Here is a 24,060-nt window from a genome sequence, read left to right on the forward strand (position 1 = left end):
TTTTACAAAGAAAATAATATCAAGAGCAAAAGTAGTTTTATTATAATAATTAGCCTAAAATATTTCTTGAAAAAAAAACATGATAAGTTTTGTAACAATTATGTTTTGCAACCTAAAATTAAAAAATAACTATAGGTGTTGTAAACAGCCAAAATTTACAAAACAAATTGTTGACTTTTTTGAAACACATTTGGCAACAGTTTGATAATATTTATTTTTTTAATATATAATATATATAAATAAAGCATTCTTGTTTTGGTAAATAAACCTTGTAGAACATATTGTAAATAATTATATTGTAACAACATATCTAAAAATACTTTTGTATATTTATAAATATTACAAAAATAGTATCTTTATAGTATCTTTTGGTTTGAGAAATTTATGTTTAAGCCAGAAAATCTGTTTTTCTAATTTTGTATTTTTTCAATTAGTTTACTGTAAGCAAAACCCAAGGCCCAGGATAGTTCGTGATTGTCAATATTCAGGATCATCTGAAACAAATTTAATTTAATTATCTATTTATAGTTTGTATTAAAGTTTTATATAAACATTTTTACCAAAAACAAATATATTAATATTAACATTTAGTATCATACTGAAGCTTTATACTCTATATATCGTATTACTAATAGGAATAAAAAATATAGGACTAAAGTCGTTTTATTCAAAACTTTTATATCGGAATGTATAAAAGTGTTCCCAAGGAAATTCAGTAAATTTTATCTAGTTTCACCCTATCTAACTGAAAAGGGGTGGTTCCATATGATATTTTTGAGTTATTTGACCAAAAAAAACCTGAATTTTCTATTTATTGCTAAAGAATGAAATATTACCAAATTCAAAGTCAAAATTTGTATCCGCACACACACACACATACATAAATTTTTTCTAAAGTATGCGAAAATGTTCAGAAACCTTTGAAACGTCAAGATATGCAAAAATTTTCACATTCGACTTTTTTGCTATTACTATATACCCGACGGGAATATAGAGAGAGTTTTTTATTAAGATTTATTTGGATTAAAAAAATCAGTTTTGAGTATCTAATTAATTCACCTCTAGATAATTAGTATCCCTGAGTCCATATCCATTTTTCAGCAAAGTGTACATATAAATCATATCCATACATAAGAATGGATCTTTCTCATTAGGTTTTGCACATTCCATATCAGTTTTTCTCCACAAGTCACCTAAACAGATTTTTCCACTTGGACCAACTGAAAATAGAGAAAAAATATAAATAATAGAAAAATAGAAAAACAATTATTCAAGATTTTAAATAAAATAAAAATTATAATAAAAATAATATATCGTTAAGAATAAACTTCCAATAAGGGGGCATCCATTATACACGTGATCGATTTTTTAAGGATTTTTGGGACCCTCCTCCCATACAAAACATCATGAGAAAAAATTGTGAAATTTTCGATTTTTTTAAAAAAATGTAATGTAGTTACGAGAAACAATTATAAATGTTTTTATTTTTATAAAAAAAATTAAAGAGTCTTAAAAAAGTTACGAGAAACAATTGTAAATGTTTTGATTCTTTTAAAAAAAATTAAAGTAAATATAATAAAGTAAATATAATAATAATAAAGTAAAGCATCTTACAAGATAACAACTTAGGTGTGGCCAGGGTGAATATTTTTGATTTTTTTTTGCTCCCAAGGGCTCAAATGCTTCCAAAATAACAAAAAAATTTTTTTTTGAAAGTTTCAGCTCTTAATTAAGTCTAAGATAGTCCTCACTCTAACAAAAGCTTCTTATAGAAATAACATGGGTAAATTTCGATTTGTTTTTTAGAATTTCATAACTTTGCGGCAAGTGAATCAAATTTTTGAGAATATCATTGTATTTGCTTATTTTGATTTTTTGATCGTGAATAAAAAACTTACAACAAAAATTTGATGTTTTATAAAATAAGTATTTACTTAGGAAGAAAAACCAAGAAACTATGGTTGGAGTGCGGACTATCTTAAAGTTAATATTAGGAGCTAAAACTTTCAGAGAATTTTTTCTTATCAATTTGGAAGCATTGGGAGCAAAAAAATTCGAAAATGTCCATATTAAAGACCACCCATCCCAATATATATATTTATATTTTTTACCGATTAATTCAGCAGCTCGTCCTCTATAATAAAAAGCACTCAAAGCCACAGAATCTTCTTCACATAAACCCAAAGGTTTTGGCTGAATTTTTGGCAAAATATATTTTATGACATAATATCTGCAGGAGTACATATTTGGTCGGTTATTTCGTGTATCACCTGGTTTTCCACTAAAAAATAATAAATAACAGATAAAAAAAACATTATAAAATTCTTGTAAATTTGTTGGGAATGATACTGATTAGTTTTAGGTGAAAATCTACGGAGCCGTTTTCTTGTAATTAACTGTTGAAAAAAAATTAAGCCGATTTTTATGAAACTTTTTTTGGCGATATATATCATGGTCTTATAGAACTTACTAAAATATTATGGCCTTAGGATAAGTAGTTTAATTTTAAAAATTCATCAGAGTTTGAGAAAATGAGTAGTTCTTTTGACGTTTGTTAAAATTAAAATTACACTATTTACTTCGTATAATGATAGAGCACTTGGTCTTGAACATAATAAACCATTAAAGTCCTGGAAACTGGTTCAATTATAAAAACGATTGATTTTTTGAAATTTGCTTTTAGAAAATTCTTCGAGTCAAAGTGTTCGTTCGTTTTCAATTATATGTAATGAATCCACTCGGAATACTTTCAATCACTCATAAATTAATTTATTTTTTTATTGATTAAGTCGATTATTTACACATATCGGGAAGTTCATGTAACTTGCCTCAAGGCAAAATACCAATACCAACTAGTTTTATTTATTTACCTGATATAATATTTTTTATTATTGAATTCAAATTCGACGTTTTTAATTTGTGGAAGGAAACATCTACTGAAAACATTTTGACCTTCTTCGATTTTGTTCCAAGAATCTGCTTGAAACATTGTATCTCTGGCAGCATTTAGACCAAGACCTAAAAAACTGCAAAAATATAAGTAATAATTATTAAAAAAATAATTTGTTATACAAATCTCAATAACACTTATTTTTGTAAATTAATTATAGAGAATTATTATGAGACTTTCCTAATAAAGTTTCTTATAAAAATAACTAAGTTCCTGCAATTTGCCTTAAGGCACGATGCCATACACCACTAGTTATTGACAATTTCGCTCACCTTTTGCTGAAAACTTTAAGATTCTTATAAGGCACAGGATGAATATCTTTTTTCAAAAAATTCACATATTTATATTGTGGAACATATGTTACTTGGGCTGAACCACCACCCATTTCTAGGGCTGCATAAGTTCTTTTGTCTAAAGTTTCTGGAACAAAAAATATTATAAATAAATATTAAATTAATGATATAATAATACACTCTTATATGATTATTATAATTATGATATTTGCAAATACATAATGCTCTTTGGTCATCAAAAATAATATTAAGAACACAAGTGAATAATTTCGAGATGAGAAATTGTTGGAAATGATATTCATACTATGTACGAAAGAGTTTTGGATCTATTAAATGATTAAAAAAAATAGATTTCAAGCTAATGGTTTGAAGATTGAGTTAGACCATGGTTTTTAGTAAAGGTAGGTCCAGAAACAAATCATTTGTTTTTTACTGCATGAATTAACTAATGTGGATGATTTAATGAAAATATTAATCACTGTCTTAAAAGGTGATACTACTACTTAAATGAAAACTCAAAAATATTTCTTTTTTATTAACTTTCCGTAGGGTTGGTTATCGTAATCGTCTAAAAAATCGAAATTGAAGATTTTTGTATTTCTCGACGTTTTGAAGGTTTCTGAACATTTCGGCCTACCTGAGAAAAAATGGATGTGTGTGTATGTATGTATGGATACAATTTTTTGCCCACGTTTTCGGACGCCAGGATTAACCGATTTAAATGGTTCAAAAACATTCGATTTCTATTGATAGGGAGATTTGCTGATTAGTTTTTGGCGAAGGCAGGTCCAGCAGTTACGGAGATAAAGAGCAAAGAGTGCAGAAAATAGAGATTGAGTTTTTGAGAGAATAAAGCATCCGATTTTAATGATCTAAAAAACATTCAATTAGTAATGATTGGGAGAAGTGGTTATTAGTTTTTGGCAACAGTAGGCCCAGTCATTTCGAAGATACAGAGCTAAATGTGCAAAAAATGACAGTTTTTGAGTGAATTAAGCGTCCGATTTGAATGATTCAAAGAACGTTCTGCTTATTTTAACAAAATAATTCATTCTGGAAAAAAATTTTTGTTTTTTTTTTAATTTTTTGTATATCGAAAGTAATTTATATTTTATTTTTAATTCTGACTAAAGTTCTAATATACTTTGAACAAATAATTTCAACTTTGCAATTCATTTCATATAATTCTTATAAATATTAGACAATTTTACAATATTTATAATAATCTATTTGAAAACATTCAGTATTCCTCGAATATTTCGTTACGGTACGGGAAGTTCCAGCAATTTGCCTTAAGGCACGATGCCATACACCCCACTAGTTTAATTTTATTCTGCAATCTGTATATCAACTCAGTAAATCACAAAACGTAATTAAAACGTTAATATATAAGAAGGCACACAGACGTTTCTACTTCCGACTCAAAAACGTAACCGCTTGTTTCGTTTTTGTTACGTTTCCAAATTGCGCAAAAACGTAACGGTTTTGTTTTAGTTACGTTTCTAAATACAAAATGAACGTGTAGGTGTTTTTGATGTTACTTAAAACTTTAATAGAATTTCCTGTCAATATAGAATATAGCATGACATATGGATTGGAATAACAAAAGCATGATGTATATGTGTGAGTAGAGAAAAAATAGAGACATATAAAGATGAATATTGTAGAGAGTGCAATTAGAGACAATAAACGAGTAAATAACGAGGGAAATGGACACTTATTTCGGAAATGGTCTGCATTGTGACTGTTTTTTATATCTATTATTATTATTACTATTTTACCTTTAAAATAATTGACAGCAAACCATGCAAATATCCCTTCATCAGTCCCACTTAATAATCCTGCTGCATTTTGCTCCACTTTATATAAAGTTTTCTCGAATTGTCTTTGAACTGCCTGAAGCAGTTTTTGGGCAACTTCTTCTCCTAAAAGACGTAGACCAGCAGTTGCCCTTAGATAGAGAATTGTTTCTGTTTTTTTGTGGTCTGGTACGAAATTGTTGGCTTGGTTGAGGAGGTCCATGATTTTTTTGGCACCCTAGTAAAAGATTTAAGTATATATATATATATATATATATATATATATATATATTTTAGGGTGGTCTATAATATGGATATTTTAGAATTTATTTGCTCCCATGTACTTCAAAATTGATGAAAAAAATTCTCTGAAAGTTTTAGATCTTAATATTAACTTTAAGATAGTCCGCACTCCAACCAAAGTTTCTTAGTTCTTCTTCCTAAGTAAATACTTTTTTTATAACATATATCAAATTTTTGGTGTAAATTTTTTATCTATGATCAAAATAAGCAAATACAATGTTATTCTCAAATTTTTCATTCATTTGTCCCTAAGTTATGAATTCTACAAAACAAATGGAATTTTACCCATGTTAGTTTTTTCCAAAAAAACTTTTTTTGAAGTGCGGACTATCTTAAAGTTGATATTAAGAGCTAAAACTTAAAATTTTTTTTATAATTTAGGAAGCATTTTAGCCCCTGGGAGCAAAGAAATTCAAAAATATCCATATTAAGGACCGCCCTAATATATATGTATAAATCAAATCAGAGTTACTAATGAAAACGCACTATGTATATTCCATGTTTAAAAAGCAAATAGTAATAATTAAAAAATAAGAAGCGTAAAAAAATTATAAATGAGTTTGCTTTTGTTTGCATTTCTTATACCGAAAACAATACTAAAGGCTTATCAATCTATTATTTATCATCGATTTATTATTACTTTTATAATTATTATTTTTACATGATTTTTATTGTTAAAATACTTATTAATTAGTTAACTAAACGCTTATTATTTAAAAACACTTAAAAAATTGTCAAACGAAATATTTCTTTCATTAAAATACCTAAAAAAATGTAGATTTGTGTTGTAAAAATAAATATAATATTATACACTTAAATTTGTTAAAATATCATAAAATAATCTAAAATTTGTTAAACAAAATAATTATATTGTAAAAGAATTGTAAAGCTTATTAAAATATTTATTAAATTGTTAAAAATACTTGCAGCAAAAATACTAGTTATATTTAAAAATAATTAAAATTAACTTAATATAAATAAGTTTTTAGTAAATAAATTGCAAAATAAATAATTAAGTAATAAAACAGTTGATAGTCAATTAAATTATATTAAATCTGCAAGATATTGACTTGAGCCTTTCATTATACTGACGGCTTGTGAAATAAATAAATAAAAATCCATGATGAAACAAATGGTTATTGAAAAACGTTAGAACCGAATAGAAACATTGAATATTAAAATTATTATGTATATTTCAACATTAATGTATGTCCTTACTTACGAGTTCAAAAATAATTGCAAACGAAACAAAACAGCCAAGAAAATATGAAATACTTTCAATAGACTTGAACATATTAGTTCTACTGATATGACCAACTATAGAAGACATAGTAGAGAATTAGAACTTGTAGTGAATAATATTGTTATAACTGTATATTAAAAATATTTTATATTTTGCGTTGCAACCGCAAGATTTATGATTTGAATTTTCATTTTGGACAATTACAAGTTTATGCACATTTACGAGTACATGTGCAAATTGATTGACAATGATTTTTCTTTTCCACTGTCAACCAGTAGTTGACAATGATTTTTCTTTTCCACTATATCAAAAGTCCCAACGCTGCATTTTGACCTGAATTGACGCGTCGTTTGGGGTTGCGGTTCTAATCGGTAAAGCCGCGGCTTGGGAAATTTAAAAATCGAGAATATTTATGATAATCAATGTTTTTTTCAAAATTATGATTTTTAATTAAGTTTAGTAATTGTATATATACGAATCATCGAAATCGATATAATCTTTCGTGGTATACATATATTTTTATACACAATCAAAATAAATATTGTCCTTTCAAATTACATGTTAATCTTCGTGGCTTTGAGGAATTTATCTCCAATGAGATAATTTTTAATTATTCAATTTTATTCTGCAATCTGTGAAGATGCATCATTTTTTTAATTTCTCACTTTAAATAGAATGGCAATTTAAAAAAAAAATCTAAGTCAAAACTATGGAAAAATATATCTCAACTGCAAAGTACAATCAGTAGTAAAAAAATTCAAGATATGTTTTATATAATTTAAAATAGATATTTTCTTTTTTAGAAAAATAAAATCATAAATAATATTTATTTAGAGAACTTTATATATACTAGCTGATCCAACAGATATTGTCCTGCACCCGAAAAAACATACTGTATTTTGTATTATTTTAATTTCTGGCACATCCGAGCTGCTTTTCGGCAATAATGATGTAGACATTACATTTTTTCTTGTATATTACATTCTAATATTATCTAGGCTCATAATTTTAGTTAAATTCAAATTTCAAGTGAATTGACATTTCTAGAAGATGACAGTTCAATGTCAACCAATGATTAGTTTTTTTTGTAAATTTTGTCATTTATTTCTACAATATTACTATAGTTAAATCGTTCATTAAATCTTAGAAATTTCATTTGACAAACTCTAAAAAGAATTATCAAAATCCGGATAACCGTTTAGGAGAAGTATCAAATCATACACCCGTACAGAAGAGTTTTATATAAAGATATATATATATATATATATAAGAGATATATATATATATATACATATATATATATATATAGTTAAAAAAAATTATTTTACTAAAAACTTACCAATTCTGGATCATTGGCATAACTAGATAGTCCCGGACGTTGTTTGTGGAATTCTTCACCAAGCAATTTGAGGTCATTACCTTTTTATTAATTAATATTTTTGTAGAAACTTAATATAGAAATATGTATATTTTTCTTTAAAATTTATTTTGAATTTTTCACCTTGTTTTTGAAATTTATAACCAACAACTCTTGATCCAGTAGAACCAGCATCAATAACTACTGCATAAACTAAATTATTTTCAGAATTTCCATTTTGGGTTTCATTGGATGCTAAAATTTTATTTTAAATTAAGTGCTAAATTTAATACAATAAAATATTTTGCTAACTGATTTTATAGATTTCATTAAACATGTTTCATGTTGTACTAATTATGACTCCAAATGCATACAAATCCAAAAGATTGTGGACACCAAAAATTATAAGAAATATTTTAGTAAACGTTTTTTAAAATACTTTAAGAATAACCAATTAAACCAGTTTAATGAATACTTAAAAAACACATAAAAAAGATAATTTTTACTAAATTTTGACTAAATTTTTACCCACTTGCGCCAAAAACAATCAAAACACAAAACAAAATTATTTCCACCAACATTATTATTGTGTCTTGTTGCAAATTCAAGAACCAACTGTTTGTGAAATTATAATGATTAAATTTCAACAATTGATAATGTGTAAAAAGATACTTCAATTATATTAGTGTTTATTTATTTATATAATTATTTTTTTATTTACATTGCACCTTGAATTACAGTACTCGAAACTTTTGAGCTCTCAGACATAATTAGTGATTTATGTAATTTTGTACAGAGGGGAATTTTGTATAAAGAATAATTATAATATATATATATATATATATATATATATATATATAATTTGAAATATTTTGAATAAAATATTTTTTTTGTTGCAATTTATTTTTGTTATTCAAGACTTTAGTATCTTATTTACAAAATTGATAGGTGTAAACAATAATACAAAAAAAAATCAATAAATTGAATACGAAGTGAAACAAAGTTAAAATAAAATAAAACTAGTGGGGTGCATGGCATCGTGCCTTAAAACAAATTGCTGGAACTTCCCTTACCGCAATTAAAAATCTCAGTACGGAACCCAAAGAAATTTATACAAAATGTGTACACATTATAAACATTTCTATAAAATTTCCTATAATTTGATGTACATATGTCCAATAAACATATTTGACTGACAAATGACATTTTCTTAACTTATTTTTATTGAGAGTCCATAACCGCTGGACCTGCCTTCCCAAAAATTTAATCAGTTTTTCATCTTGTCAATACAATTGAAATGTTCTTTGAATTATTCAAATCGGACGCTCCGTTCTCTTAAAAACTGAGTTACCGTTTTTGGCACTTTTTGTCCCGTATCCTCAGAACGGCTAGACCTGCCTTGGCCGAAAGCTATTTAGCACGTCTCCTTATGAATACGAATCGATTGTTTTTTGAATTATTATTATTATGATTCGTGTTCCCGAAATCGCCGACGACAATTTGTATCCGCACCCACACACACATACACATACACATACACATACATCAATTTTTTCCAAGGTATGCCATAATGTTCAGAAACCCTTGAAAAGTAAATATATATAAAAAAATTCATTTTCGATTCTTTTGCGATTACTATAACTTACCCTACGGGAAGTTAATAATAACAGTAATTAAAAAAATTGAGTATGATTATAGTAAATAAATACAAATATGCCAAAATTTATTTAAAATTAAATTAATAATGTTAGTTCGTTAATGTTTTTGAAATCATAAATCACGTCGACGTAATATAATAATAGCAAAAACCTATTTTTAATGAGATGATAATTGTGCAATTATTATCCGATAATTATTTATTATCGTCAAGTGTGACCACAAGATATGAATTTAATGAAAGACTTTATATCAAACAAAAATTATAATTATATCTATGAAGTTAGGTGTAAGTGGCATTTTGCCTTAAGGCAAGTTGCATAAACTCTTCTGATATATACTTGTAAATCGATTTCATTATTTGGGCGTTAGATTTATATTTTCAGATAAGTTTCAACAGTTTTTTTTTTGAAAATAGTTTTGGCTCATACTTAAAACTAATTAGTACAATTGCTAATAAATATCTTATAACAATTATAATTGTATTGAATAATAACTTATTATTCAAGACTTTGGTTAATTATTATAATTCAAAAACATTTCATATATATCTAAATATTTTAGTTCACAACTTCTATCCCGATAACAAATGCAAAATAAATTGTTATATTTTTTTACCTTCTCTATCAGAATTTATTTGTTTTACATTAATACAATATTTGTGTCTGTAAATTTTTCGGCCTGCACATGTTTTTTTTATTAAAAGGACAGATTTTTTATTATAATAGATATAGTGGAGGTATGAGTTTATAACAGTTTTTTTTAATTCTGAAAATAAAGCCAGATTTTATCTAATTTCACCTTATCTAACTGAAAAGGGGTGCTTTCATATAAAATTTGTGAGTAATTTGCGAAAAACCAGAAAAATATCACAAATTTTCTATTTATTGCTAAATAATGAAAAATTAAATTCAAAGTCGTTTTATTCAAAACTTTTATATCGGTTTTTATGGAATTGTAGCTAATTTTATCTAGTTTCATCTTATCTAACTGAAAGGGCTGCTTTCATATAAAATGCTGTAACTTTCCTTTACCAAATCAAATCAATAATTTCATTATTGTTGTTATTTACTTCACAAAAAATTATCTTCTAGAAAAAGTCTAGTGTTACAACTTACCCCGGTTGAGTCAAAAATAGCAAAAATACCTCTGATAATTTATTCTTTACTTATTTCAAAAATGATTTATTTTTAAGTATTTTTTTTTATAAATCAATGCTAACTACCATTATTTTTATGATACAAATAAAAATGTTAGAACTAGACTCAAGGTTTTGTTTCAACTAACCCCAGATGTAATATTTTTACAATATTTATACAAAAATATTCATACATTATATTAATGATTGATAAATTTGATACAAAATAAAATTAATTAAATTTGAAATTAGTCGATAATAATAACGCTAAACTAAATTTCATGTTAGTAAAATTTTATACTATGACGCACCTGCGCACTTCTGTTTACTTGTGTTTATTTTCAAACAAAATAAGATAAATTTGAAACGAAATAAGATATATAAAATTAGTCGATAATAATAACGGTAAACTAAATTTCATGTTAGTAAAATTTTATATTATGACGTACCTGCGCACTTCTGTTTACTTGTATCCATTATCAAACAAAAATATGATAAATTTGAAACGAAATAAGATATATAAAATTTTAAATTAGTCGATAATAATAATGTTCAACAAAATTTCACGATAGTAAAATTTTATATTATGACGCACCTGCGCACTTCTGTTGACTTGTATTTATTATCAAACAAAATAAGATAAATTTGAAACGAAATAAGATATAAAAAATTAAATTAGTCGACAATAATAACTTTCAACAAAATTTCATGATAGTAAAATTTTATATTATGACGCACCTGCGCAGTTCTGTTTACTTGTATTTATTATCGAACAAAATAAGATAAATTTGATTCGAAATAAGATACATAAAATTTTAAATTAGTCGATAATAATAACGCTAAACAAAATTTCATGATAGTAAAATTTTATATTATGGCCCACCTGCGCACTTATGTTAAATAATACAAGTAATACTTATATTTATTATCAACAAAATAAGATATATGAAATTTTAAATTAGTCGATAATAATAACGGTAAAAAAAATTTCATTATAGTTAAATCTTGCTCACCACCTGCGCACTTCTGTTTACTTGTATTTATTATCAAACAAAATAGGATAAATTTGAAACGAAATAAGATATATAAAATTTTCAATTAGTCTATAATAATAATGCTAAACAAAATTACATGATAGTAAAATTTTATATTGTGACGCACCTGCGCACTTCTGTTTACCGCCTGAAGGACAGTAGCTATGACAATATTTTGCAGAACAATTTACATGTCCAATCGAGACATAAAAATAAATTAATATTTCTACTTACCCCTGTTACAATAAGCCCCTAGCTTCGCTTAATATTATTATTATTATTGACATTTATTTATTTAAAATAATTATAACATTTATTTATGAATTTTTTATATTTATAAATGTATATATACCATATATTATATAATATAAATGTATATATATTATAATATATATTAGATACTTTTAAATTAGTAATTATTGTTTCATCAAATTTATTTATGATTTCCAATGACAATAAATATTTGGCTCGCCCGTGGCCGAGTGGTAAGAGCTTTGATCTTGCGACCATCAAAACAAAAGTTCATGGCTCAATTCCTGCCTAAGACAACTTGATATCAAATAGTAGTAATATGCTTTTTGCTAGAACATGTAAATCCAAATATGGTTTTGTGTAAAATCAGGTTTTTTGATAAAAATCGTAATTAGAACCATTGCCTTTTATAACAACATTAGAAAATATCACAATAACTTATGGCACGCCCACTTACTTCTGATTGCTCTTCAATCAATATAAGAAAATAAATAATTTTTTTATATACATTTTTTTAGCATCCTGTTTACAATTTAGATTTTCACATTACCACTATTTCATAGCATTTTATAATTTAATATTTACAATTATATTAATATTTTAGTTATTTTATTAAATTAAAACTTAAATATTCTAATATTACAACTCCTAAGAAATAATAAATAACTTTTTCTACTTTGATATTTTTTGCATAAAGTAATAAATAAATGGCTTTTGAATGTTCAATTTATATATCTTATTTTGAAATGTGTATATTTGAGATATATATTTTTCACATTCTAAAATCAGAAGCAGCTTCTTTCAAAAAAAAAAATTCTACATGAACATTTATTATTGTTAATAATTTTTATTAAGTAGAGATGGATTTTTAATTCATAAATTGGTCTATGAAACACGGATTCATTTTTAAGTATTATCATTTACTATTATTTTAATTTTTTCATTTTATTTCAACTATAGTTTCTTTACACTAGCTTTGCAACTCATAGTCAATTTAATAAATGTAATAAAAAACGATTAATTGGCTCATATCATGTTTTTGGTAATACTTTAGTTTGCATATTTCCTAATTTTTTTCATTTTCTTTACATTAAGTGTTTTATAACATCCTTCACTATGTGATTGATTGATCCATTGATCCATTGGGGTTTAAAGAAACCTTTATTTTGTAGAATTCAATACTAAGTATAAATCAGCAATTCTCTAGTGTCCAAATATTATAATTCGAAAAGATGTCAATCAAAAATGAGAAAAAATCCAAGTAGGCCTCAGGCCAAAACGTCACAACAACTGTCTAAAATTTATCCATTCCATAAATTCATTCGTTCATTCAATAGTATCACAATTTCTCAACTTTACCCCCTAAAAATTGTTTTAAAAAAAATCAAATTCAAGTTATAAGAAATGTCTTCTCCTGCACTTTACTCAGGTCGCCCTGTTGCAAGACATTCGACTTGGTTGCAAGAAAAATCCAGTGTTGCCGAATGCATGCAGGTTAAATAATAATAATAATAATAAAATATTTTATATATATATATATATATTTATATATATGTATATATATACATATATTTATTTATATACTAGTTGACCCGACTAATTTTTTAAACTAATATTTTTAGTACAAAATGTTTAGTACGAGAATAACTAACTGATTGCAAATGTGGTGCGTAAGTGCAAGGAGCAGCTAACAAAAATGTATAAATAGCAATTTAATTACCCACTGCAAAGCATGCCACATTTGAAAGTTCCTTAATAGTCTTCGCAAATGCCAACCTAATCTTTTTTTTTTAACTCTGTTATTCAGCAATCAGAAATACATAAGAATTCCTATAAGTTAAATTGACAATATTTGAGAGCGATATCTAAGAAGAACTCCAACCTAATCTGAAACTGATTTTATTTAAATTTAATTAGCACATTTGAAGTTTCAAGATTTTAATATATTATTACCGAGTTGTTTATTAATTCAGTAATTTTTGAATTACGATTACGAAAATTCGGATAATTCATTTTTAAATCATATTGTCAAGTGGAATGTCCAGTGGGTTGGCTGAAATTGAAAAAAAACATGAGTTAGTGGAAAATTTTACAACTTTGCCATAAATTTGTATGGTACCTATAGTTTCCTGTCAAAAACTGTTGTATCTTGAGATTTTAATATTTATCTCTCTATTGTGCAAAAATTGCTTCTTATGCAATCCATTTTTAAATTATGTACTCCTTGTGCGCATCGGGAAATATTTGTACAATGGGAAAATGAGAGGGGCGGACAGCCCTTGATAAAAATAAATTTCTATTAGACAGAAATAACTATTAGTATGGAATTGTAGTAAATTTTATCTAGTTTTAGCAGTGCTAAATAAAAATAAGTGCCCCCTGATATAAAAATTGTGAGTTATTTGACAAAAACCAGAAAAATGTCCCAAATTTTTTATATTTATTGCTTAAGAATGAAATATCGAATTCAAAGTCGTTTTATTCAAAACTTTTATATAAGAGTGCCTAAAAATGTTACCTAGGAAATGTTGTAAATTTTATCTACTTTCACCCTGTCTTACTGAAAAGGAAAGGTTTCATATGAAATTTTTGAGTTATCTGACAAAAACCAAAAAAAATGTCCCGTAATTCATTGAAAATAAATTCTATTTATTGCTGATTAAGAAAAGAAAAAACAAATTAAAAGTCGTTTTATTCAAAACTTTTATTTCGGACTATATATAACTGTTTTTATAAAAAACTAGCCGACCCGACAGACTTCGTCCCGTCAAAAAAATTTTTAATGTGGCGGTGTTTTGTTCCTACTTTTTTTCTATTCTTTGCAAAAAATTATTCTCAACAGAACCGTCACCCTGGTTTTAATTCGGTGTGAATTAAAAATAATTAAATAATTAAATTTGTGCCGTTGCAAAGGCGCGGTTGGTCGATATTTCGCAACATTATAATTGCCGATCCAACCTTTAATTGAAGATTGTGAGGTGGCAATCCTAGCAAATCCAGCGATTTTCAAAACTCCGGTGGATCGTCTTGGCCGAATCAACTGATTCGCCTGTAATTTGTTCTTGAATTTTGAAATTTAATTCATTTACATCAATGTTTTTGGCTGCCAATATAGCTCGTTAGTTAATAGAAAGATATTTCTATGTTTTATATAAATATATTAAAAATTAGATTATCAAAAACTACACAAAATGTCATGACATAGATCATTGTTTTTTCTACAAATTTCGTTGCCTACTCGATTAAAAAAGAAAAGGGCTGTTTTTAGGGTTTTTCCGGCAATTATTCGATTTTTTCTCGCCGTAAGAACCATCCTTGGACATCAAGGAACATTTTAAAAAAAGAATTGGCCAAATTGGTCCAGGCGTTGTTGAGTTATGCGCTTACCAACACATTTTGCGATTCATTTTTATATATAAGATTAGTAAATTTTATTTTGTTTCACCCTGTCTAACTAACAAAGAGTGCTTTGCCTTTATATGAAACTTATGAGTTATTTAACAAAAGCTAAAAAATGTCCCAAATTTTATAATTGTTTCTAAATAATGAAGTGTTAAAGTCAAACTCTTCGTATGGGAATATACATTATGACATGGAAATTTTATATATTATATATATATATATATATATATATATATATATATATATTAGGGTGGCCCTTAAAATGGTCATTTTCGAATTTCCTTGCTCCCAGGGGCTCAAATGGTTCCAAATAGATAAAAAACAATTATCTGAAAGTTTTAGCTCTTAATAATAACGTTTAGATAGAGCGCAATTCAATAAAAGTTTTGTATGGAAATAGCATGGAAAAATTCTCAAAAATTGTATATATATATATATATATATATATATATATGTACATCTTTGAAATAAACTGTAGTAGAGTAGATCACGATTTAAAAATCCACCTCATTATCAAAAAATTTAGGTAAATTGTATTTTTTGGCAATACTATTTTAATGTAGAGGGCAATCTAAGCCATAGCCTCAAATCGGGTGAAATTGCTATTGCTAAATTTCGTTTTAGTTTTAGTATTTTTGATTTTGAGCGTTATTTTTTCATTATTTTAGCCTTTTATTATTTTCCAGGGCGATTCTTGGTACATAAAAAACAACCCATCCCCATACGAAGAAGATTCAATAACTCCCCATCGCAAAAGGCGCATACGAACCCCCAAATTTCGCGAATTGACAAGACAAAATTCCGGTTACATCGATCCAAATTTTGCATCTAAATCTTCCTACATCGATTCGAATACATACATTTCACCAGAATATTTGCAACCTCATACAACATCTCATATGGCAATTGGACCAGTTCCATCACCCATGAACATAAATAGAGAAGTTAAATTTACATCCAAATATTTGCATCCACCTGTGTATCAAATTAAAAATAATGGTTTGAGACAAGAAGGGACACAGAATTTATTGCAATATATGAGGAATAAAAGACATATGCCAGGTCAATCTGTGAGTACTGTTTTGCAAAATTTACCAGGAGATGCACCTCCTCCAATTTTGCACCATATCAGGAATTATCAACAAGCCCCAGATAACAGACAAGATTTAGTTTCTTATTCGGAAAATAAACAACCAAGAGTTGTGCAAATGACGGCTTGTCCTGTGATTTATTGTTATCCAACATCTGGTCCTCAAATTTTTGATAAACAAGTGGATTTGAGACAAATTCCCAACAATAACCAGATTGTGATGCCTGAAGAAAGAGTTATTTATGAAGTAGTCATACCTCCAAATGTTATGAATCGAACTGTTCCTGTACCTGTTAATTATTATAGACAAGGGTAAATTGGTAATAAATTACTCGAAAAATTTTAATATCAAATCAGAGTAGACATAGAACTTTCTGAAAAATGTTGAGGGAAACTTTTAAGGATTTTGTAATTTGTTATATGTTTGTCGCGGGTCAACGTATGTTTCTGGAAATATGTAATAAATTATAACTGTGAACCAAAAGTATACTGTAATAGACAATCAATAAAATACCAATTGTAGTATGTTTTATCTAGTTTCACCTTATCTAACTCAAAAAGATGTGCTTTCATATACAATTTGTGAGTTAATTGACAAAAACTGAAAAAGTGTCCGAAATTTTTTATATTTATTGCTAAGTAATGAAATATCAAATTCAAAGTCGTTTTATTCAAAACTTTTATATCGGAGTGTATATAACTGTAGGCATGGGATCGTAGTAAATTTTATCTATTTTTTCGTTATCTAACTAAAAACTTTTATATCGGACTGTGTATAACTATTTTTATAGAAATGTAGTAAATTATATCTAGTTTTTCCTTAACTAACTATAAAGGAGTACTTCCATATAAAATTTGTGAATTATTTGACAAAAACTGAGACTACAACTGAAGTGTGCAAAAGTTACTCAGCCTACAAATATCTTTTTACAGGATTTTCTGGTAATGTTCAAATATTAGCAAGTATTATCAGTTATCAAGTAAAAATTCATTGAATTAGGTGTACGTTTGTTTAAACAAATATTTATACAAGTTTCTGCTAACTTTTGTTTATGCAAAACTCGCCTGGAAGTTCTACAATACTAAATACATACAATGTCTATAAATTTTTATATATCTAGGCGTCAAATATCAGAAAAATAATAAAAAATATTGAATATAAATATGTTGTATTTTCTATACTTATATTTCAAATTTAAGCATTTGTTTTTAATATTGTAAAAGCTGTTTAAATTATTTTTTCAATTTTTGTCTGTCTCGAAAACGGCTTGACCGATTTTTATGGGACTTTATCTTATCTATAATTATATCTATGTTATGTAGGATATTTATTAATCGTGAAATTTAACAAAAAAAAGTTTATATTATAGACCCTTAGTTTTTGCATTTTATCTAATTTTCTCAACATTTATTTAAAAAATATTATTTTACCTTATCTCAGTTTATATTTGATATTTAATCATCGTGAACAAAAAAGTTAATCAGTTTATAGACTTTTGGTTTTGGCATTTTATCTAATTTTCTCTCAGTTCAAAATATTGCAATATACTTAAATGTGCCCGTATATCTTATATCTCATGCATTATTGTTTGAATATAATTTTTTTTTTGTTAATTTTGTCAATTTATATTTTCAATAATTAACTAGGAGTAACAATTTTACCAAAAGCTAATTGCACAATTTGCAACTCATATCTTTCAAACAATTTTTGTTTTTTTTATTTTTTTTGCGAAACGTCAAGTTTTATCAGGTTTCACCAAATGCCATTTTAAATTTCGAAACCATAAGCAGTTTTTGAGAAAAAGTTAACATAGGATCATACGAAAAGTGTCCATATTTATTTGCTAATGAGCCTGTCGTGATGTAGAGTTTAAGAACGATTTCAACCTCAACCAGCTCGATATCAAGCAGTATCAAAATTCCACTTGATCACAAATATAATCTCAGGTAAAAATTTGATATCAAACTGCTTGTTATGTTATTGGTTTTTGGTGATAACAGATTTAATATTCCCGAAGCACTTATTTCATTTTGGCAAATTATCTTGACTTATCTTTTATCTATAAGGACAACAAACCAGGACGCGAAAAAATAATTTCTTTGATTTGCTTAGTATTATCTTTATACAACTAACAGAGTAACCAAAAATAACTATTACTCTTTTAATGACCTTTTCAATAACATAAGTGACTTTTGTGCCAGGGAATAGGAACACGATATATTCTTACTTTTGATAGTTTTACACTACACACACAAATTCACAGTTATAACAAGTGATTTTGTAACTCCTCGTGAATTCATGGAATTAAACTACTATGTAGAAACATAACTAATATTCATACAAGAAAGATAAAAAATTGCATTGATTTGCTTATCTAGTATCTTCATATTACTAACAGGGTAACCAAAAATAACTGTTTTTCTTTTAATGACTTTTGCAATAATATAAGTGACTTTTGTGCCAGAGAATAGGAACATAATATTTTTTTAATTTTTTACAATTTTGACCGACATACAAAAAGTCACAGTCATAACAATTGATTTTGTGATACCTCGTGAATTTATGGAATTAAACTACTATGTAGAATCAAAACTAATATTCATACAAGAAAGATAAAAAATTGCATTGATTTGCTTAGTAGTATCTTCATATTACTAACAAGTGCCCAAAAATAGCCATTAACATTTTAATGACTTTTTCAATAACATAAGTGACTTTTGTGCCAGTAGACAGAAGCACAACATTTTTTACGTTTTGACAATTTTGACCGACATACGAAAAGTCACAGTCATAACAGTTGATTTTGTGACTCCCCGTGAAATCATGGAATTAAACTACTATGTAGAATCAAACTTAATATTTACACAAAATACGATTAATACAAATATATGCAATTGAGTTCATATAATTCCAATTAAATACATAATTTTTATTTTTTTTAAATCATAACTTTAAATTTGTTCTTCTGCACCTGAGGCATGATACAGGCGATCATAGTGGCTGCAATTTTACATTCGCCTCTAGATTCGACTTTTTTGTGTCGTTCATAACAATCATCGACAATGTTTTGCATTTTTTTGTATTCCATCGAAGTTGGCTTATGAAATGGTGCTATGGAGTCCATGTAGTGGTCCACCATAAATTTACCTTCGACCAACTAAAAAATATAAATGATAATTATCCAAGATAAGACTGTCTACTAGAGTTTGTCGGTTTTCAAAAACCGTTTTTTTGCTGAAAATTATGGAATTCGAAAACCGGTTTTTTAGTGAAAAAAGTCGGTTTTCACTGTATAAAGGGAAAATGACAAATATAGCCAAATGTAAAAGATAGATGAAAGCGTTTTGATTCTTGAAATCATATCGGTTCAATAGCATTTGATATCTTACCAGTCTGCAATGGTTCCTACAAAGGTTTTGTATATATTAATTTAAATTTTTATACCAGTGTATATATTAATTTAAATCAGTGCGACTTCTTCTTGAAGAAGTAACTTCCTCTACTCTAACTTCAAAAACAAGTTTTAAACCCTAGAAGTCACAAATTAAAGAACAAAAAACTTAGAATTATTATATCAGGCTTTAAAAACAATTAAGCATAATTTGGTCGCATGTATGAGAGTATTTTCTAATTCAGAAAATTTTGTTAGTAATCAAAGGACATGTCTAAGTAGCAATTTGATAGACGTTCTCAGTTTTTTGAAATCATATTTTATTAAACACAAAAGCAATTAGAGTGTTTAAAATTAATTAATTAAAATTGTTCAGAACAGACAATACCCGAATTTAGCTTAATTGTTTTTAAAACTAAAATTGATATTAATAAGTATGTATCAACATGTATCTAATTTTTTTTTAATTTAATGCATTTTTTTATTTAAAAATGTATTATTTTTATTTATTCGAAAGCTTTCCTTTGACTATCATAGAAATATTTTTATTCTTATATGTGAAAATGATGCATGAATAACGAATAATTATTTTCAACGTTATTTTCAAAGATAAACTATTATTTTTTAGTTCTACTAATTAAAATTAAAATAATTTTGTTTACTATTTATAAAATTGAACAATAAATAAATTCAGTCAAATACTGCTCTAAATAACACTAAATTTGCGGATGAATTACAGAATATTCGAGCAAAACTTTATTTTCTATGTTAAATTCGAAAACCGGTTGAAACCGGTTTTTTAGTAAAATTAAAATTCGAAAACCGGTTTTCTGAAATGTCGGTTTTTGTATAAACCCTACTGTCTACCAACATTTACTTAAATTTGGAACAATTTTTATAGAAATATGTAAATTGTAAATTGGGTATAATTTTTTTTAAGTATACTTACAAAACCAAATATTCTATAAGCGCATGCCACAAAACAATTATGATCTACAGCTTCTAGAACTTCTCCAAGACTTGTTTCAACTAAAAATATTAAAAAAATATCAATAATATAATAATTATACATTAAAATGACTATTAATTTGGTAATTAGTCTGTCGTGGTTGGGGCCTAAGAACGATTTCAACGTCGACCAGCTCGATATCAAACAGTATAAAAAAAAGTGCGCGTAAGGTTCACACGCGATTAAGTAAAACTTATTTGCTACTGTAGAAGATGGCATTTAAGTAAAAATAAATACATCATATAACAATTTTGAATAATGTTTATTAGTTATAATGTAACACTCGTGATGCACACATTTATTAGTGTCGATCATTATACACATTTATATGATGATAAATCATAAATTATATATTTATAATAGCATTAAAAATATGTATAATAATTATAAACAATAATGTAATTAAAGTCATACTTCAAATATAACATGATCGGTTTGTCATTGTAATTAGCATTCAGGACTTGAGCCTTCATTAGAGAAATTAAGAAATTGCTGATTAATAAATTCTACAATATTCGTTCACACAGTGGATTTTGTTGAACAACGCCTAAACAAATATTGTTTTCGCAACTTCACTCATCATGTAATAATTGTGTTAGAAGAACTTCATGTAATTAAAATTAACATACATTCATTGACTGCTTGTATTTTTTTTACTTTTTAGCTGGCTATATAATCTCATTCTTTGAACAGCTGTAATATCTGTCTTGTCTAAAAAATATTTTCTATTTTAATAACTTCAAAGATTTATAGAAACTACGAATAATATAGAAATAATTTCTAATCAATAAACTTACATTTAGTACACTGTCTAAATATTTAATTTGTTTTAATATTTTTAAGGAACAGGGTGAAATATTCTTCTGATTCAGGCATTTTTCATTAAATCAACATTTGTACTACGATGTGACTTCAAAATGTTTATTTATCTATGCCGATTTCCTTGTTGATATCGGTACGCATACAACGTTGATGCCGGTACGCATACAACGACAGATCTCTATTCACATACACAACAACTAATCACAATCGACCCGTATAGAAATGATCTTATCGAGAGCGAATTATGAACACTTCGGCCGTAACGGACTTCCGTTGCATTTGTACGGATTTACACCATAGACGCGCCTAAAGAAGTTTTGCTTCAGAATTCCAATTCCACTTGATATAGATTTCAGAAGTAATATCAAGTAAACTTGGAATTTAATATCATACTGCGATCTCGATAGTAGTTTAGTGGTTAAGGACGTGGGCTAACATAAACTAAGCCCAAGGTTTTCATTTTTAGCCCAGCTCGATATCAAGCAGTATAAAAATTCCTTTTGAAAATATAGATCTCAAATACAATCTCAGGTAAAAATTTAACATCATACTGTTTGTTATCTAGCTGGGCATCGATCTCAGGACTAGTTTAGTGGTTAAGGACGTAGACGAATACATACTAGTTAAAAGGATTCGAACCTCGACCAGCTCAATATCAAGCAGTATGAAAATTTCACTTGAGAAAATAGATCTCAAATATAATCTCAAGTAAAACTCTACTAGAATTTCGTATCGTACTACTTGGCATCGTGTTGGCCGAGGTTGGCATCGATCTCGGAATCGATTACGAAGGTTAAAATATTTTTCACATATTAATTTTATTAATACTTACTTATTTGTAATTCTTCTTTTTCAGAGTAGCATTCATGTTTAACATCTTTAAGTTTGTTGAAGATGTCGTTCGTTGACATAGAAGACTGAAATAGTTAATTATAGTACCTAATTAATTTTAATAATATTTTATTAAAAATAGGTTTTTCGTTGTTTTTATACAAACAATAAATTACCAACTTTTACTTAGAAATAAAATAAATAATATTTCATACTCGAAACAATTCTTGGTGCTCGTGAAATAAAATAAAGCATCAAGTTGCTATAAAATAAAATAGTATTTTTGTAGGATTTAGAAAAATACTCTATTCATAAATAAATTAGCCAATTAAAATAGCTAATAGCTAATAATAATAAATAATACATTATTAGCATAATTTTGCGCGACAATTTTTAAATTTTTAAATCCTAAAAAATATTGTTTTTACCCCAAAAACGCCAGTTTGTGCAGCTACTACAAATATAACTAGTACTACTTTTCCATGCATTTTATAACTTTTGTTTTTTTTATTTTCTAAACAATTTATATTCAAATTTTTACAACTTATTATTAAACGAAAAAAATCCTTTTAGTTCTTCAAATTGTTGCATTTTCACTAAACATGATAAAATTTTTCAAAGTTTTTATTGCGTATTGTTTTTTGCACAATTAGAGCTTTTATGACAAGAAAAATTGTAACATTATATTCACGTTTAGTTTCGATTTTTTATGGCTTTGGTAATTGACAAGTTTTATTGTTGTAAATAATATAACATATTTTTGATCTAATTATTTTCCTAAGTTTACCAGTTTTTAGAATTATCAGAGTAAGTCATTTTGTTTCAAACTTTTAGTGGCAACCGTTATAAAAAAATACTTAATAAATTTAATAATAATAATAATGATTATCATTATTAACAATATTGCTGCCAGCAAGAAAAATATAATATGTTATATTATAATATAATATATGTAAAATTGTCTAACTTTTATATATCTATACGTTTAAGAGATTGCTTAACATTTTGGCGTACCTTAGAAAAAATGGATGTACGTGTGTGTGAATGTGTGTGCGCGTGTGTGTATCTATGTGCGGATACAAATTTTCGATTCAACGATTTTGTGAACACGGATTAATTGATTTGAATAATTCAAAAAACATTCGATTCATATTGATAAGGAGACATGCGTGCTTTTGGCGAAGGCACATCCAGCCGTTTTAAAGATACGGGGCAAAAAGTGTCAAGAACGGTAATTCAACGGAAAGTTCGATTTTAAATGTTTATTTTTATTGACAAAAAGAAGAATTGCACTTGGATAATTTTTTTTTTCCCAAAAATTGCGTAAATTTTTGGGAAGATAGGTCTAGTAGGTCCACTTTTTACAAAAATCTTCACAAAAATATTTTTTTTCAAAATTTTCGAACAATTCTAAAGCTGTTTTTGAAAAAAGAAACTTTTTTTTGAAATTTCAAAAACTTCAAAAATTTATTTTTTTCAAAATTTTCGA

The 24,060-nt window shown here is 26.6% G+C and overlaps 3 protein-coding genes across 4 annotated transcripts in view; 1 reads left to right on the plus strand and 2 right to left on the minus strand.

Moving 5' to 3' along the window:
- Window positions 1-24,060, plus strand: part of LOC113389432 — a 290,888-nt gene that overhangs the window by 210,369 nt on the left and 56,459 nt on the right. The gene's annotated exons all lie outside the window — the stretch shown is intronic.
- Window positions 374-11,216, minus strand: LOC113389542 (ectonucleoside triphosphate diphosphohydrolase 5-like). The gene is made up of 9 exons (XM_026626565.1): window positions 11,189-11,216; window positions 8,090-8,200; window positions 7,928-8,007; window positions 5,025-5,280; window positions 3,223-3,370; window positions 2,871-3,026; window positions 2,112-2,281; window positions 1,060-1,220; window positions 374-494 (listed from the first exon to the last, which is right to left on the minus strand). The coding sequence occupies exons 1-9, from the start codon at window positions 11,214-11,216 to the stop codon at window positions 411-413; spliced, it is 1,194 nt and encodes a 397-aa protein (XP_026482350.1). The 3' UTR covers window positions 374-410.
- LOC113389543 lies at window positions 19,457-23,059 on the minus strand. The gene is made up of 4 exons (XM_026626566.1): window positions 23,000-23,059; window positions 22,573-22,657; window positions 20,859-20,938; window positions 19,457-19,675 (listed from the first exon to the last, which is right to left on the minus strand). Exons 1-4 carry the CDS (start codon window positions 23,057-23,059, stop codon window positions 19,457-19,459), a joined length of 444 nt encoding a protein of 147 aa, XP_026482351.1.

Source organism: Ctenocephalides felis, unplaced genomic scaffold (assembly GCF_003426905.1).
Source record: "Ctenocephalides felis isolate EL2017-DRISC unplaced genomic scaffold, ASM342690v1 CF-g0.4_SCAFFOLD_03573, whole genome shotgun sequence".
Taxonomy (NCBI): Eukaryota; Metazoa; Arthropoda; class Insecta; order Siphonaptera; family Pulicidae; genus Ctenocephalides; species Ctenocephalides felis.

Excerpts from the sequence above, each read along its gene's own strand:
- LOC113389542 (XM_026626565.1), bottom strand. The coding sequence starts at position 11,216 with ATGGATACAAGTAAACAGAAGTGCGCAG. Across the intron at positions 1,221-2,111 it reads ACGAGCTGCTGAATTAATCG|TTGGTCCAAGTGGAAAAATC; the intron begins GTAAAAAATATA and ends CTCTATTTTCAG. Across the intron at positions 495-1,059 it reads GGGATACTAATTATCTAGAG|ATGATCCTGAATATTGACAA; the intron begins GTGAATTAATTA and ends AATTTGTTTCAG.
- LOC113389543 (XM_026626566.1), bottom strand. The coding sequence starts at position 23,059 with ATGCATGGAAAAGTAGTACTAGTTATATTTGTAGTAGCTGCACAAACT. Across the intron at positions 22,658-22,999 it reads CACAAACTGGCGTTTTTGGG|TCTTCTATGTCAACGAACGA; the intron begins GTAAAAACAATA and ends TAACTATTTCAG. Across the intron at positions 19,676-20,858 it reads CTTATAGAATATTTGGTTTT|TTGGTCGAAGGTAAATTTAT; the intron begins GTAAGTATACTT and ends TATATTTTTTAG.